Source organism: Ammospiza caudacuta, chromosome 6, assembly GCF_027887145.1.
Source record: "Ammospiza caudacuta isolate bAmmCau1 chromosome 6, bAmmCau1.pri, whole genome shotgun sequence".
In the NCBI taxonomy this organism is placed as follows: domain Eukaryota; kingdom Metazoa; phylum Chordata; class Aves; order Passeriformes; family Passerellidae; genus Ammospiza; species Ammospiza caudacuta.
In genome coordinates, this window is record NC_080598.1 from 34688043 (window position 1) to 34705534 (window position 17492).

At 34.7% G+C, this 17492-nt stretch overlaps 1 protein-coding gene across 1 annotated transcript in view; it reads right to left on the reverse strand.

The window, feature by feature from the left end:
• Positions 1 to 17492, reverse strand: part of RYR3 (ryanodine receptor 3) — a 149606-nt gene that overhangs the window by 5585 nt on the left and 126529 nt on the right. The window contains exons 90-101 of the mRNA XM_058807672.1: positions 17250 to 17331; positions 15563 to 16884; positions 12250 to 12308; positions 11108 to 11276; positions 10430 to 10516; positions 8448 to 8645; positions 7735 to 7865; positions 5299 to 5341; positions 4618 to 4745; positions 3680 to 3740; positions 2699 to 2845; positions 888 to 1022 (exon numbers count right to left, since the gene is read on the reverse strand). Coding sequence (XP_058663655.1) covers positions 888 to 1022; positions 2699 to 2845; positions 3680 to 3740; positions 4618 to 4745; positions 5299 to 5341; positions 7735 to 7865; positions 8448 to 8645; positions 10430 to 10516; positions 11108 to 11276; positions 12250 to 12308; positions 15563 to 16884; positions 17250 to 17331 — 2562 coding nt within the window. The remainder of the gene's footprint in view (positions 1 to 887; positions 1023 to 2698; positions 2846 to 3679; positions 3741 to 4617; positions 4746 to 5298; positions 5342 to 7734; positions 7866 to 8447; positions 8646 to 10429; positions 10517 to 11107; positions 11277 to 12249; positions 12309 to 15562; positions 16885 to 17249; positions 17332 to 17492) is intronic.

Genomic DNA, 17492 nt, shown 5'->3' on the forward strand with positions numbered 1-17492 from the left:
CAATGCAGAAGAAATCACTTTACAAAAGTATTGTCATATTTTTAAATATATAAATCTTAATTTAAAAAAAAATTCATAATGTGTATATTTAAGCTCTGTAAGTATTTTTGAATGGACTCTTCTGTCAGAGTGATAAACTATGGATGTTCCTACAGAGTCTTTTAAACCACCTTCAGCCACACAGTGTGGGTTAAAACCAATATCAATCTCTAACCACAGCCAGTTTTTTGGAGTCACATTAGATATCAGGGTGTATATAATGAGTATAAAACCTGGCATTAGCAAACACTAAACAGAGCTGTGCATCCATTTTTATAATGCAATTTTACTGATAACATAAGATGCTAGTGCTACTTTAATAATACTTTAAAATGTAGCTTAGAATTTATTTACCTCACTTAATAGTGTGTTTTTAATTGTAATATAGTTTTATAACTGGTGCTATTAATATCCCATAATTCATATAACCTAAATAAGGACAGGAAGAGCTTGCACACTTGCAAATATTGGGAACAAATAGGGCTTCTTTGTTGTGACAGCATAGCTTCTTTTTGAAGCTCTGACTAGTTTGTCCAGAAATTCCTTTTTTACTTTGAGGGTTTGCCGTCCTCAGCTGCAAAAGCATTGTGGCACATCATAAACCACAGTATTTAGGAAAAAAATTCAGAATACCTTGCTATGTGTCATCTGTTTGCTGTTGAGTTTAGGCCACTGGAGAACACAGAGGGAATTTCAAGACTATTTGTATTTCCAGAATGATATGTATCAAGAAGAACAACCCAATAGATTTAACGACAAACACATCCCTCCTTACTCATGGTTCTGTCTAAAGTATACATTTGAAAATTCAGGATGATATTTGGGGCACATGGTGATGTTTTAGTTACCGTCATCATGTCGTCACATTTCATGTCTGGTTCATCTTCATCTTCACTTTTGTTGTAGAATTTGCGGAAGAAGTTGAAAGCCACCACAGTGTACAGGTACACTACCACGGCCAGGAGTCCCACGGTGAGCACAAGCTGTGTGTGGGGACATGACATGAAAATCGGTTTCAATATCATTTTGACAGAAGAGACATGCCTGCTTGGTGCACTGCCTCACATTTTGAAAATTAGTTATATTGTACCTTTCCCAATAGGGAAATTAATGATAGGAGTTATCTGTGTATCACCAGGGCAATTTTTTGCACTCTTTAGTTTAAAAATTTAATTATAGTAACTTAAAACACTGGATATACAATAAAAATGAAATAATAAAAATAAAAACCTTTAGATAATTTGAACATTTCAACTAGGACTTCTTAGGACTTATAAGGAGTATATTCTCTTCCAAAGCTGTTTAGCAAAGCCATTGCTAAAATGGAGAGAAATTTTTTTAGATGAGAGTAAGTAATTTTCAGTTCCTGCCTGTAAGCAAATAAAATCATTAGGGGAAAAAGTTTAGCAATTAATGAGACCAGATTATATTGTCTGTTGAAGTTGGTGTTAGAAGATGCAGCTCTGGAGAGGAGTTTACTCACAGTTACACATTTTAAAAAATGCAACAACCAGTATTTACTCTTTGAAAGAAACATAAGAGTATTGAAGGACAAGCTGATCATTTATCACTATCTGCAGACCTGTCAGCATGCTCCCAAAGTGAACATTTCAATGCAGAAATCTGCAGCTGTCTTTCAGTATTCATATTTACTTGCCAAAAAAGCAACAAGATTAGAAAAATTATTCATTGCTATTTAAGAATGTAAAAGCCACAGTCTTGAGTTAAAACAGTTTTGTCAATTATGCTCAGTTTTGACAATGACATTTTTTAAGCAATTCATAAGGAAGATACATATGTCATTACAATCATTAAAACTAATATGGACTTGGTCTTCTTGAAGTAAAATAAATAGTATAAAATCAGAGATTTCATTTGTTTGTGTGATGATAACACATCATCACCGTGTGTGGGTATATTTTTATGCCTCTTCCAAAACATCATGTGCTATAACATGTTTTGACAAATCTAGCAGGGCATAGGTGTGGGCTTAGAATGTATGTTACTGCATTTGAGAAGAAATAGAATGTATATGTTTGAAATTATATTTTGGGGAATTTAGATTTCTTAAATGTGAGTTTAAAAGTAACTGTAAATCTTGCTTTTTGTTGTTATTCTAGCTAGGAACATGGGTTCTTTGGAGATCAGTGCATGATTCCCTGCAGAAATTTTAACAATTAGTTTTAGAATTACACTTTATTAACCTGATTTTTGCATGACAAAAGGCCATAGAAGCATATTCCACAGTGCAGAATGCCCACACCTTTAAGCACATTCTTATTAGCCAGGTATTGAAATCTCAGTGCCCAAATCAATATTACTGCTGTAGCTAAAGAGGGATTGTGCACTCTTAATATCTATCACCAATCACCTCATCATTGAGGATACAGAACAAAGTGGTTAGGAAGTAACTAATATTCTTATATTTTTCCAAAATTGTGTGTTTTCTATTGCGTACAACACTTTATCTGTCATCACTTGGTGGGTTTACATTGTTATAATTCCATAGGGTTTAGTATACATTAAGTGTGCTGCAGAAGATATGATCAATCCTACCATGATATAAATGAATTGCATTCCAATATTTCCTTCACAACAAGATTTTTCCAGTACTTTTACAAAGTGCATTTATTTTCAAACCTTTTAATGTAGCACCTACCTGTTTGCCATTGTGAGTGACTGAAGACAAAATAGTTCGCAGTGTCTTAAAACCCATAGCAATATCCAGCAGATGAGCAGCAAAGAAGAAGTTGTTGTAGTGCCCAAGGATAGACATAGTAGTGTACCAAGCTAAGTATAAGAATGACTGCAGAGAAAGTGAAAAGTGGCAGAGGGTTAACAGGTGCTGATGTGCATTATTAGATCCAGAAAATAGAGTTTTTAAGTCACTCAAGTTGTTGTAGGATGCTTTGCCTACATGGGGATTAAACAGCTGAAGCTTCACCCAGCTTTTGAAAATTACCAGTGATGGAGTGGGAGGTCACCCTGCTTTTACTGTTGAAAAATGCTGAGACCTGACTCACCAACCCCAAAAACAGACATCACAAGGATGTGAAAAACCTGTGTATCCTGACAGCTACTGGCACTGGCAGGGATGTGGAAGGCAGGTGTTTCCTGATAGAGCAACCAATGATTGGTGGTACTAATAACTTATTTTAAGATGAATGGTGCTCTGTTGAGCTGACATGACTAGCCTGGGAACATGTGAATTCCATTCAATCACTTTATGTTGTAAAATCTCAGTCCCACTTTTTAATGGCAGGGATTTCTAGCACCCCCAGAGGTGTGTGTAGATTCTTCAATGGAATGAGAATGCTCCCCAGGGTTACTCCTTGAGGCTGAACCAAAGAAATCTGTCACTGATGTGGGCAAGTAACATAACAATAATTATTGAGCTACCTTTAAGAACATTAATTTAATAAATAAAGTACTATAATAGCAGTTTTAACCATCTATAGTGTGCCTATATAATTCTGAGTAAAACAACCTTTAGTCTAATCACAAGACAGAAAAAAATATTTTAAAATGGCTGTGTAATGCAATATTATTTGTGTATGTTTGTTGAAAATAAAAGCAGATGGTGGAGGACATACATGTTTAGAGTAAATCAAAGCATATTCATCTAGGCTAACATACTCACATTATCAGTGAAAACAACTCCGAGCTTCCAAATGTGGTACTTGGTATCAATGGAGCTTAGCCTAAGAAATAAACAATTTGTGAAAAGCATAAATGTCAAAAATAAATATTGAATTCTCTATTTATAAACATACATTAGTCATGGCACTTTTGATGAAGGTGGTGATATAGATTGTTCATTTTTTGAGTGATCCAGGTACTTCATTTATTCAGAGTATTTATTAATTCTGAGCACAATAAAGAGTTTCTAATCCAACAAAACTGATGTAACAATTTTAGGAAGAATGATACTCCTATATTCCAGAGTTATGCCAAAAGTAGTGAAATGTGGAAGACAGATTGCTTAAATTGAGGAGGTAAGTGTTCTATTTAGTGTAAAATATTCCCAGAATAACCAAGAGAAAAGGTAATGCCTTCTGCAATATTCTAAATATTTTATGAGCCATTGGATGGCATGCAAAGGGAAATCTCTGTTGTGCATCTTACCCATTAAGAAAACCAACTCCTGTAGGAGCATAAATCACTTGGGACTGGGACAATTTCAAGCTCTCATCTTGACTTACTGACTAAGTAAGGAAAACATCTCTGAATCTGTACTAGACACCTGTTATCTAAGTATTATCAGTTTTTCAGTCCACTGGTTTATAAACTTTGTTATAAGACCTTAAAAATGCTGCATTAATTGTTTAAAATGAAAGAGTGACCAACTATATCAGTCAGCATAAACTCACTGATTTTTTTCCTTACTTTTATAACACAACTGTGTTTTGAAACAAACAAAAAACTGTTTTATTTTACTTCCACACTAGGAAGACTCATCCATTCGAATTGTCCATCTTGAGGAAAACATCACAACAGTTTCAAAATGAAATCCATTTTTGTCTTTGATGATGAAATTATTCCAACACATAATTTGTCTGTGAAATTTAGAAATCGTACCATGACACCAGTGATGCCTCTTCTGGTTCACTCTCTTCCAATGGACTAAAATCAAGGGCACTCTTGTCCAAACCCAGAAGTTCTGCAATGCGCTCTGCTCCATATAAATCTCCATACTTGTTAATAACCTAGAAGGGGAAAAACAGAAGGTTTTGATCACAGAAACTCCTCAGTGACATTCACCTAACTCTAGACCAGTAGTTTTCAGGAATTAAAAACAAAGTCCTTCACAATTAACACTACTAGAACAGTAAGAGCTCCCAGGAAACCTGGGGAGCATAAAAAAGAAAAATAGAAGCATTAAAGGCTATTATCTGCAAGCTTATGTATAATTTTCTGTCATTTAAGCTGGCATGTTTTTCTTTTTTTAGGGCGATGAGGGGGCTTTGTATCCTAAAGATGACAATGATTGCAAATTAGACCTGCTGGCTGATTGACAGGACAAAGTTATTTCAAATGTCTGAGTCTAGGAAGGAAACTACAGCCTTCTGTCTTCCTCCTTCCTCCCACCTACACCACAGCTGCCTTTTCGCTGAGATATTTAACACAACAACTTCCATAAAACAAATTCCAGTTCTCTGTTATTTCTGTATTTATGTGTACAGAAGCATATGGAGATCCAAATTGACCAAATAGTAGTTTATTGCTCTGGAAAGCATAATAGAAATATAAAAAGCCTACCTTCCGTTTCACAAATTTGTCCCAGTAATTGTTAGGGAAGGACCTACATAGATAAGGTGAAAATATTTCAAATTATTTAATTTGTTAGGGGAAAGGAAACAAAACAATGAAAAAAAGAGAAAATGCCACATGTCTGATCATTGCAAATTTTTTTCACTCACTGCACTTCAAATTAGGAGACTGATTTTTTTTCATGGGGACAACAGCTGTTATTAATCATAATTTACTGCAATATTATCTTTCCCCTCCAAACCCTCTTTGTTTTTCCCATTCACAAATATGACTGGCTACAAAAGGTTAGCAGGCTAAATACTATCACCTGATAAGCTTAACAATTCCTTAGTAGCAGGTTAGTCACTGTAATATAATTCATCTACTAAATAAATACTTTATCACCCCTAGCCATAAAAATCAAACCAGATTTCAGAGAAAAAGAGGAGAATCTTATAGGATAAATCATTTTTTAGTTTATTGGATTACATTTCAAACAGAGGTTGAACACTTGAGAACCAGTCAACAGTTTGCCAACAGAATATATAAAAATCTCAAACTTGCCAAGAAAATTCAAGATCATTTGCCAATATATAGCAAATATATATATATATAGCAATATCCTGGAACTCATTCTAATGATCTTACTATCTGTTATACCCATTTTGAGGAATGCCAGTTAGCAGGAAACACTACAAAATTTAAGATTTTTCTCTCGTTATTTCCTGGAAATAACACTGAATTGAGAAAATATGCAGGAATGCAAAAGAGAAAAATAACTACTTAAACTAAAGGACAGTATTGGTAATATAAAGTCAATGCTAGCACAAGAAAAATGAAATTCCACAACAGTGTTCTGCTGGGATGTGAGGCAAACTTCCCAATGACTATGCTCCAACTTTTCCCTTTCTGAATTAGAATTCTGAATTAAATTAATCCAAATAAAGGCAAATGCTTCTAGTAACTCAAATGCATGGTATATTCTACTCCAATGCTCTGTATTATTTTTTTGCTTGATTTGTCAGGCTTTTAAGCAAAATATGTCATAGTGTAGCCAGCTTGTGTCTATCTCTTACAAGAAACTCCAATAATTTGTCAGCGTACATCTTTCGTACTTTTAATTACTTTTTTTCCCATTATAGAAAGCACATTTCAGTTTATACAGAACACTGGGTACCCTCAAGCAGTGGTTATTCTGGTTGTACTTGTACTAAACCTTGAGACTCAGTTAACATTAGAGGGAAGGATTAGCCTGCTTAAATTAGTCTTAATCTTTTGTTTAACCTCAGTAGACAGTGCAACATGCTGAGAACAGACTGTACGGCATGTCATTAGCAGTAAGTTGACAGTGTATTTTATTAATTCTTTCTTCTGTTTGCTGAAGATTCATTTAATGGGTATCTGGATGGGTTGCTATCAATAGTGATACAAACTGGTTGGAAAATAAGCAAGCTCTCCAGTTTCCCAATTAGCTTTGGTTGTAACTTTAATAATATGTGCTAGTCCATATTGCTGAATGAAATTAGGAAAAATTCTTAATACTTAGGTGTAGGAAAACAAAGCATTCAAGAATTTCCAGTATTTTAGAAACCCTAATCATGGAAGCATAGATGGAAGGAAGGGACCTTAAAGATCACCTAGTTCCAACTCCCTGCCAGGGGCAGGGCCACCTTCCACCAGAGCAGGTTGCTCCAAGCCCCATCCAGCCTGGCCTGGAACACTTCCAGGGCTGGGGCATCCACAACTTCTCTGAGCAGCCTGTTTAAAAGCCTCACTGTTATAGTAAAGAACTTCTTCCTAATAGCTAATCTAAACCTACCAGCACATTCTGAAAAGCACCCTGCATTTTTCCTGTGGGAAGAGAGCTGACTTGCTGTGTTTGTCTGTGCCACTCCTACAAACTGCTGCAGCTTACCGAGACTCTTAGAACCAGTATACAACCACTACAGTATTTGCTAATGCCACAACTTGACAGATATTCCTGTCAGACCTACTCAAATTCTAGGAATGCTATTTTTCACTAGATTTACTCCTCTTGTCATGTACAAATTTTTTACCAAAGAATGGGAAAGAAAGGGAGTAGAATATGTGCACTGTACAAATGAAATAATCACTGGAAAGGATGGAAATTATCTTTTTAAAAGTTTCTCAACAGAGACTAATATGTGAAATGTCTTGGAGAGACATTTTGAGGTAAAATACCTAATCCTTGCAAACCCTAGAAAATGAGAAGGAAATGGAATATATGTGTTATCATAATATTTATTAAATAAACAGATAATAGTGGATTTCACATTAGAGTCTACTACTGGAGCATCTAATATAAGGGGCTAAATGCATTTCTTTTAGATGAACTAAGTGACAGGTGGACAGGAAAGGTTCTAGATCAGTGGCTAATGAGCTATAATATTATAAGCAGTTTACATAGAGTCCAGTTTTACTTACGGAGTATTGATAACAAGGCGATCCCATTGTCCTTTAATATCATCCTCAGTTGGTTGTTCAGTTATGTATAGTCCATCAAATTCCAGCTTTCTAGCCACCTCCTTTTCTCTCTTGAATACAACCAGAGGGACCTGTGAAAGTGGTGGTGGCCATTTTTGTAATGGTTTATGTATTTTTGGTTCTTTGTAACACAAAGATGTGAGACCAAACATGACACTAGAATCTCCCACACTAGGCAGATCAATGCCTAGGCAGCCTCTGAGCAACGGCCACCTTGGCAGTCAAGCCCCAACCCTCCCCACACACAGCTTTTTATTGCTGAGCATGGTGTTGCATGCCATGGAATACCCCTCTGGTTGATTGGCTCAGCTGTGCTGGCTGTGACCCCTCCCAACATACCTGCTGAGGGATGCACAGAGTGGGTAAAGCCAAGCCAGAGCCCTCACACTGTGCAAACACTCTCCAGCAATAACCAAATGTGGCTGTGTTACCTGCACCATTTTAACCACAAATCCAAAACACAATCACACTGCTAGGAAGAAAGTTAGCTCCGTTTCTGCTGGCCAGAATACAGGAGGAAAACATCTACTTATTGAGCAGTGAGAATTTGTAAACAGCTAGGTACAAATGCTATTTCAGTATTAGCACCACCAACCACCTTGGGACATAGCCAATGTTTAGCAAACAGATTAGCAGTAAGATTAAGAACTTGCCTTTAGGCAGTAATATCCAATCACACAGACAAAGGAGATGACAGTATGAATAACTGCTAGTGCTCTGAGAGCAGGTGCCATGTAGCCAGTACTTTCTTCTAAAACAAAAAACACCATGCCCTCCTCTTCTTCATCTTCAGCAAAGGAGTTCCAGAGATTAGAGTCTTCCTCTACTTCATCAAGTGGCTCTTCTGTCACCTGAGAAAAATTCAAGCATGTTGAATTTGTTGAAAAATAAACTTAAAAGTTTTTCCTTTAATGACAAATTATGTTTTCAAAGCCTGCTCAAAGAAGATGATAGATCATTAGCTTTAAACATTCTTCATTTGCACAGCATAAGTCTCCACATCACGTCATGTCACTGAAAAGAAAATCTGGAGAAAGAAAATACAGGCAGTTTACAAATCTCTCTAACAATGCCATAGCAAAACTAAAACATATGAAAAAGTTATGCAAAAACTATTTCTTGGAAGAAGCAAGGAATGAAAGGGTTATCTATTATGACTGAATTCAGGGTATTTTATGTAATCTATATAGTTCCTGATTGCTCGAGTCTAAAAAGAAGCAAAATTTTAATATAATTTTCATATAATCAACCGTGTACACACTGTCCATAACTTTTCATTTCATGACTCAGTTTAGAGCTTACAAACTATATACAGCATTTCATCAGCTGACATACTGCCCTAAATTCTTCCAATGACTTTGAAAACCTGCCCTTTAAAATGAAACCCCTATGGGTGCTTTTTGGACAGCTTTGTCTGAAAGCTAAAGTCCTGTTCAGTCCTGTTTGACTCACACTGACCCTTTCTTATGTATGACAGATGGACTTGCACTGACAGACGTGAACTTTTGTCCTTGCTCTTCCACAGAATGGGTCGTCACCCATCAGACTCAAAGAAAAGCAGAAGAGAATGGGGAAAAAAGACAAAAGCAGAATTCTACATGTATATTTGAAGTCCATCTTCTCTAACCCTGTGGGAAAGAAAGAAAGAGACAAGCAGAAAGCCCTAAATAGCCATGACATCTTTCTCCTGGAATGTGCATTCTGCCCAGTTTCCAAGAGCTCTGTACATCTTTACCTGCCCTGCCTCTGAGAATGTAACTGTGTTATAGGAGCTGCATTTCAAGGTATTTGAGAACAGCACTCAGTTATTTCTAGACTGAATGTTCAGCCAGCTGCTTTTGTTGTTGAAGTTTTTGGTTTAAGTAACAGAATATGTAATAGAATATGTAATATTGGAAAACACAAGGTTCATCAGCTCATTACAACTTTCATTCTATATCTAGAAGGGGAAAATCAAAAGGTCCAGATTGCAGGATATGGATAAATCAGAGCTCTTATTCCAGACTTCAGTGTAGAAAGGGGGAAAAAATGAGGCTTTTATGAATGGGAATTCTCTTTATTGAATTCTAACCTGTTTCATTTCAAGGCTGTGAATATTCATTACAAAATAGGATTCATTAAAGAAATTTCTTTAATTGGAAATTAAAGAAAAAGAACAGGCTGCTGAGGATGTTCTACTTTGTATCATCTGGTGTTACACACCAGAACCTGAAACAACTTTATATTCAGGTGAACCATTAAGATTAAGTTTAAACTGTGAATGTATAGCCTTCTTCATCAGTGAGCTAGACAAAAAGAGCTGTAGCCTACTATAAAAAAATGAAGTAACTGAGAATAATCAGATTAACTGAAGTCTCTTAATATCTTGAGAACAAATTAAAGAAAAATATTTCAACAGTTTTGACATTTGAATTATTTTAGTCGATTTCAATTTTCACAGAACAAGATCAACAGTCCAAACAACAACAGACTTATGTGATTAAATGGAAAAGTGCCTAGAAATTCAACTACAAAGGAGAAATTAAATAAATCTCTTTTCATTCAGCCTGAATAAATAAAAACAGAGTAGTACAAACATTAAATTATTGTATCTCCTGGTACTAACAAAAATATTTAAAGAACAATGTTATCTTACCTTGTAAAACAGAAGAATAAAATTGATGGCAAATGCAACAAATAGAGCAAGAAACCTTAAGTTGTAAAAATTTCTTGCCAAGTAATGCTGAAAGTAAAAAATAAAAAGTAATTAAAGGTAGCCCATGAGTAATATCAAAAGAAGAAAAACAGATAGCAAGATTTTTAAAACCATAAATACATAATTGTGTTTCTTTCATAGATCATTTACAATGAGCAAGAGCATTTCCTGGCAGCCTATTCCCCTCTTTCATGATAAATGGAATTTAAATAATGGCCTTAGAATTATAAGTCGGAGAGTCTGAAACAGAAAGTTTGGAAAGATATGTTAGAATACTGCAAAAAACCTGCTTGAGAGTTTTCAGAGAACTCAACATTTCGTGGTTTTAAAACAAAGAAAAATACAAAGTAGAGTGAAAGACTCTAGAAGTTAGATTATGGAAAATAGGGAGCTCCTAAAAAGGAGCTCAGGAGCCTAATCTGTCCTGTTACAAATTACACACAGAAACACTCAATTGTATAACTCTAAAAAGTATTATAAAATCACAACAGACTGACTACAGCCAATCATCTGAACACTGATACCCAATTTTCCTTTATGATGACATTTCTCTCCTAATTATCAAAAAATGGTTCTATAAAGAAAATTCAATTATTAAAGAATTTAAGACAAACTTACAAGCATTTTTGTCTGATAAATTTCCAAAGCTTTGAAGAAGTTAGCCATAACAGCCTCTGGTTTCTCAATTTTTTGTCCATGTCTTCTCTTCTTTTTCTTCGTTTTTCCCTCTTCTAGCTGCTCAGATTGTACTTCCTTTGCTTTATCTTGTTTCTCACCATCTTCCATACTAGAAGAAAGGTTAACTAAACAAAAATATCTAGCCAAATGTAAATGCATTAATTTCAAATGAATTTGAGTTCATAAATTTTGGCCTTAAATTTAGTTTTTGTACTGTATGTAGCATTAGAGGAATTTAGTTACTAACAAAAAAACTTCAAAACCTGGGCTTCCATATGTGTGACATGATGTTGAGGTATCAATATGAATGTCTTAAAGTATAGACCTTTATGAGATGCTTAAAAAATTAACTTAGGCAGATAGGAGAAAGATAAATGACTCTGAGGTAAATATTTAAACATGAAACAAAATGGAAAAAAAATATAATTATGTATAGCTTTTGAATCTCTTAGAATCTCTTGGACACCTTTTGTTTGTCTGTGCAAAATATTTTAATCTTTTACTACAATGTGGCTGCAGCTCCAGGCAGACAGGATGCTCCTTAAAAGTAGGATGCTGCTAAAGCAAGGTGAGTATTTTAAATATTATTTAGCAGTCATATATAGGATGACTGGACAAAGGAATGTATCTGCTGTCAAGGTCTGATAAAACAGCAATAAATAAAAATAGTTGGGTTAGTTAAATCTTGTGTTTTAATGATCCAATAAAAATTCCATGAAAATTGTAGTGGGGTGTAGGGAAAGCAGAAAGCATAATAAGTTGCAGAGGTTTTTAAGACTGGTGCTCATTTTTAAAGGAAGTTATGGGAATTTTTAAAGAGACAATGGCCACAGATCAATACATGCAAAATTGTCAAGGGCCACAAAATTGCCATTGTGTTGCCTAGTGACATGGTCTGCCATCTTTTAGTATATTTGCAAAATACTTAGGATGTACCCCTTAGTATATTTTCAAAATACTGATGAGACAAAGTGTACATAAAGTTCTTTGAATACTGAGCATTTCTTGTGTTATTTTGGCCAAATTATTTAGCATTAGGAAGTACCAAGGAGTTAAACAGGAATTTTGTAAAATTAACTTACTCAGCCTTCTCAGCTTCTGCTTTTCTTTGTGTTCCAGCTTCTTTTGCAATTTCAGATATCTAGAAAAAGTATTTTAACTGTCAAAATGGATCAATTCAGATAAAATTCTGGTAACTTTAGGTATTGTCTTCTAAGAAACAAACAAAATAATTAATAATATTTTTATAGCACTGTGCACTTTTAGTGTTTGATTTTTAAAGATAGGGGGCTCAGGCTATATTTTAACAGTGAAAAAGGTAGAATTTTTTCTGTATAATGTTATCAATATTCTAACTAGTCCAGTTGACTGAAAAACTTAAATATACACAGTGATCAGGCAAATTATGTGACCAGCTGAGGATGAAGGTAACTACACCCAGATCATATCCTGATCCTAAGGTCACCCACAAAGTGGAGTTACTGATTGAAACTAGAAACAATATATTAATGTTATCATCAAAAATCTGAAAAACATTTCTGTAATTATCAGATATTACAAAACTCAATTACTTGGCTGTGATCAAGTAATGCAACTGAAAACAAATACTTAAATAACTTCTACTTACACGATGTTTTCTTCAAGCAGTTTATCTTATCTGGGCTGATGGTTCATTAAACCTTTATTGGCACACCACACAACCCTCTTAAGTGTTGTGTTTACAGCTTTCCCTTGAGATAAGGAAAAACCAATGCAGAATTTTACAGATGGCTGACTGCAGCAAAGAAGATGGGGCCTGGATGTCACACACCTTTAGGCTGGGTGTTACAAGATCAAAGTAAACTCATTTCAAATGCAGTTTCAGTATCTAAGCTTCAATGGAAGTCCAAGAGATGCAGGCCCTGACTCAAAAAGAAATCTAAATTTGTCTCCGCTCCCTTTTGCAAAAACCTGTCCTAACTCAATCCTCTCCTGTAGTCTCCTGAAGTGCTTAGACAGCAGTTTTCTCTTGGTCCTACATTTCCAGTTAACACATATATACACTTACCTAAAGTTTCTGCCACTACTCATCTGGATGCCTATCTTCCACAAGTATGTGGGAAAAGGATATAGGAAAGAATTTATTAAGTTGATCTTCCCTTGTGTATCTCACGTACACAAGGACGTCCGGTGGAACTTCACCTAGTAAACAATGGAGGTGTAACTCTCTCACAAAGAATCTCCCCTAAGATCTCTAGCTGGTGGAGGATAATTGAGAGATCATTTGATGATGCCTGGTTCTTCTAAGGGATGGAGTGGTAGAAGAATGATAAATCACTATTCATCTTATGCATATATGCTCTCAATTTTCTCTATCCCAGGCTGAAAAACCTTAATTTTCTCAATTCCATTTACAAGATTTGTTCCATATCCAGCTTTACCAGCTCATTGATCTTCACTGAATCTTTTCCAGTTTTGTCACACTCTTTTTGAACTGAGGGAACCTGATCTTCAAGACACAGATAAATTAACATTAATGGAGCATAATAATGTGGGGGCTTTCTCTCTTCCTTTCTCAACAATTCAAAATTTAAGTTTGCTTGACTGACATAATCATGAAGTAATAATGTTGTACAACTCAGTTATATTCCCAAGATTTCATACTTGAACGGTAACAATGAGATCAAAATGAAGCATTTTACAGATAAAATTATAATTTTCCTCTTGTATTGATCACTTTCCTGATTTTTATCTGTTATTTTAAGGTAACTTCACAGTTAGCTCTTGATTTTATTGCTACCAATAATTAGATTTATCAGCAAACTGTTATGTCACTACTACTCTTCTAATTTGTGAACCCACATAACTCGGAGATTCCTGCAGAGCCTTACAGTAAAAGCAAACTCCTGAAAGGCTCCAGCATGTATGATTCCATAGGTTATTTTGGAGTTTCTCTGGCTATGTGGTAAATGTCACTGACCTTATCAGTACACTTTTCCAGTATATAGACCTGATTTTGTATTTCTATCCATTTGTGTGAATTTTATCATTGCAGATGCCTAAGAAAGACATAGTGACTTCTTGAAGGGAATTTTTGATTCTTATGCTGCTATTTCTGCTTTGAGCTCCACATAGTCTTTATAACCACTCCTCTAGCTAGATTATGTGAGCATTTATATACACAATGTGAGATGAATAGCAATTCCTATAATACAGAATTAGTGCAAACATTGCTTTGGTAAGTTTCACTACCTAACATATCAAAGGTAAAAGCTGGGCAAATTGCAAACTGACTTCACATTAATGACTTAAACTATCTGCAAAAATTACACAGCATTTTCATCAGCAGTATAAAACACATCTGTAAGAAATGTATAAATCAAAGTAAAGCAAAGCATATTCTAAAGTGTTTATTCAGATCTGAGTTAAAATACTTACTTCAACTATTGAAGAAAATTCTAATGTGTTTACTTATACCTGCCAAGATTCTTGTGTTAAAAGTTATTTTGAAATACCAACCACATTATATTTATGCTAAATGAGACAGGATTTTAATAGACTGCAATTTTCAAGTCCACATATAAAAATGTTTTAATAAACACACATGAAAAACAAATGCAAAAAATGTAGTTCCATTTAGGCAAGAACCAGAATCTGGAGAAAAACATACAAATTAAGAGAAAATAATGCACTAAGAAGTTGCACATTTTAGATTTATCTTGAAGATATCTGGAAAATATATCATAAAAAGGTGAGTCAACGATGAGAGAAAAGATGTTTTTGAATAACACGTAGAAACAGACCTGAGATGTAAAGTGAAACATAGTGCCTTCCAAATATGATAAATGAATTGGTTTTGACATTTAGTTCTGTCTATTTTTACACAGAAAAATATTCTCTTTAGTCCAGCTGAGTGGAAAAAGAGTAAAGAATAATTATACAATAAACATTAAACTTACAATAAATTCAGGCCAATATATTTCAAATAATAGGAAAACAGGATACTCTATTGCATGTACAGCATACAGAAGAACAATGTTAATGATAAGGCATTATTATGGAGATAATAAGTTGTGAAAGTAATTGAAGTATACTATGAAAAAATGGGGTATGCAGAATAAACAAGACCATAAATAATTTAAAGCAAAAACTGTGACTAGAAATTTGCTAGCAGTTTATGTTTTGAATAAAGTCCAAAAGAACAGTAACAATTTACTGCACTGAAATCTAAAAACTGGGCTAAAATTTCCTGTTGGTTTTCAAATGTGTAGAGATTATAAAGTAAGTTCTTACTGACAATATATATTAACCAGTTAAATATAAAATAAATCTGTTATTAAAATTCAGTAATTTATTATTATTGTAATTATAATTATTAATATTATCTTAAAAAATACAAAAATCTCTTTAATTTACCTGTAATCTTTTTTTCTTATGAACTGTGTTTTCCAAAGGTGTTTGGATCTCAGTACCAAGGATTTCTGCAATATCTCCAAGTCCAGCATCATGACCATGTTTTGATCCTTCTTTCTTTGTAGGAATGCCAAAAATGTCTGCAATTATGTCAGCTTCTCCTTTTTCACTCTTCACAAACTCCCCGAGTTCAGCTCTTATGCCATGCTCAGCACCTTCAGCTTTTTCTGCTTCCATAACATCATCATGGATTCCAAACTGTGTTGGATCAGGCATATCCCCTAATATTTTTGTAACTTTTATGTTTTTGGCTCCTTCAACCAGGCCACCCCCAAATACAGTGCTCCAAAGAATCTGGAATATCCCCCACACTATAGAAAAGAACATTTGGAATGTCCCTACAAATAGGATCCAGAAAAAGGAGAAAAACACTTTCACCATCTCTTTTATTGTCATCTTTTTTACTTTCCTGTATTGTTTCCTAAGGTTCTTCACAGTGACCATTTTCAAAAAGTTGGCAACGTTCTTTTTCACTGCAACACAGGCCACTGCAAAAGCTGAAGCAGGCTCCAGGGACTTCTCTTCTTCCTCATCATCTCCAATATCCACTACATAGGCAGGCTCTGCCTCTTCCTCCTCCTCAGGCCTCTCAGATGAATCTGTTTCAGAGATCTGGGATGCTAACTGCATTTCAAAAATTGTGTCTTCACAGAAATTCACAAAGAGTTCCATTTTTTCTTGCTCTCCACCTTCATTTACAACATCAAATATGAACTGTCTTTTAGATTCCTTCACCTGTGGCTTCTCCCACTGCATTCTACTGGATTCACTGATTTCAAAGTAAACTCTTTCTATTTTCTTGGCCCCACCCATTATTTCAATACGGCCAAGGTATGGTTCAAAGTAATTAAGAACACTTTCTGCAGGCTCAAGTAAGCTCTGAAGGCGTGGATCATTAGGCATGTGCTCTGAAAGGTTTGTAAGCAATACTACTACATTAAATCCAATGTCTTTGGCTGGTTCATGGAACCTTTCCACAAAGTCAACATAATTGAACATGTCATTTTCATCAGCTTCTGTACAGGACAGCAGGAAATCAATCTCTGACTGTATGTATTGCTTTTGAGCCTCCATTGATTTTTGAAATTCCTTCTTGGAAATGATTCCTTTACCATCTGGATCATACTCTTTGAAAGCATCTGAATTAGTCAGATCTTTTAACTTCAGGAACATGTCAAAGAACTTCAAAATCATTTCTACATTGCTAGATGATTCTACAAGCGTGTCCACCATTTGTTTTCCAATAGTTCCATTTACAACGTTACCTAAGCAGTGTGTTATAATAGAAAGTTATTTGACAGCTACATTTTAAATGATGACATTTCATATTTCTGCTGAAAACAGAACAAAAATGTTCTTAAATCTTAGTATTTTTTCTTCCAACATGCTTTTCTCTAGCAGCTCTCTATTTCAGGACTACGTATATTCCAGAATAATTCTTAAACAAATATGAAGAAAGTCTTTTTACCCAAAGATTAAATATAGGCAATTAAAAAGCAGTTTAGAAAGATGAATGTAATAATTGTTCTTTACACTAGGAAGTGAGAATAGGAAGTCTTTACACTAGGAAGTGTTTTACAATAGGAAAGGGAGATAATCGTATTTGACCAAAAAGAAAAACAGGTCCAACCTTCAAGCAGTGACAAGAGCATCACTACCATATCCTTTAGTAGATCTAGCAGCTCCTTAAGCAATTCAATCTGAGCAGAGTCCTATTAAAAAACAAAAACAAAGGACTGTAAGATTGTTTTAAATTTGTATTTATATGGAAAACTTAATAAATTTAGAGAGAAATGGTATCAAAGATGATCAGCTAAATTTCATTTAAATTATTCAGCAACATTTCATTGTCATTGTATTATGATTGCAATCA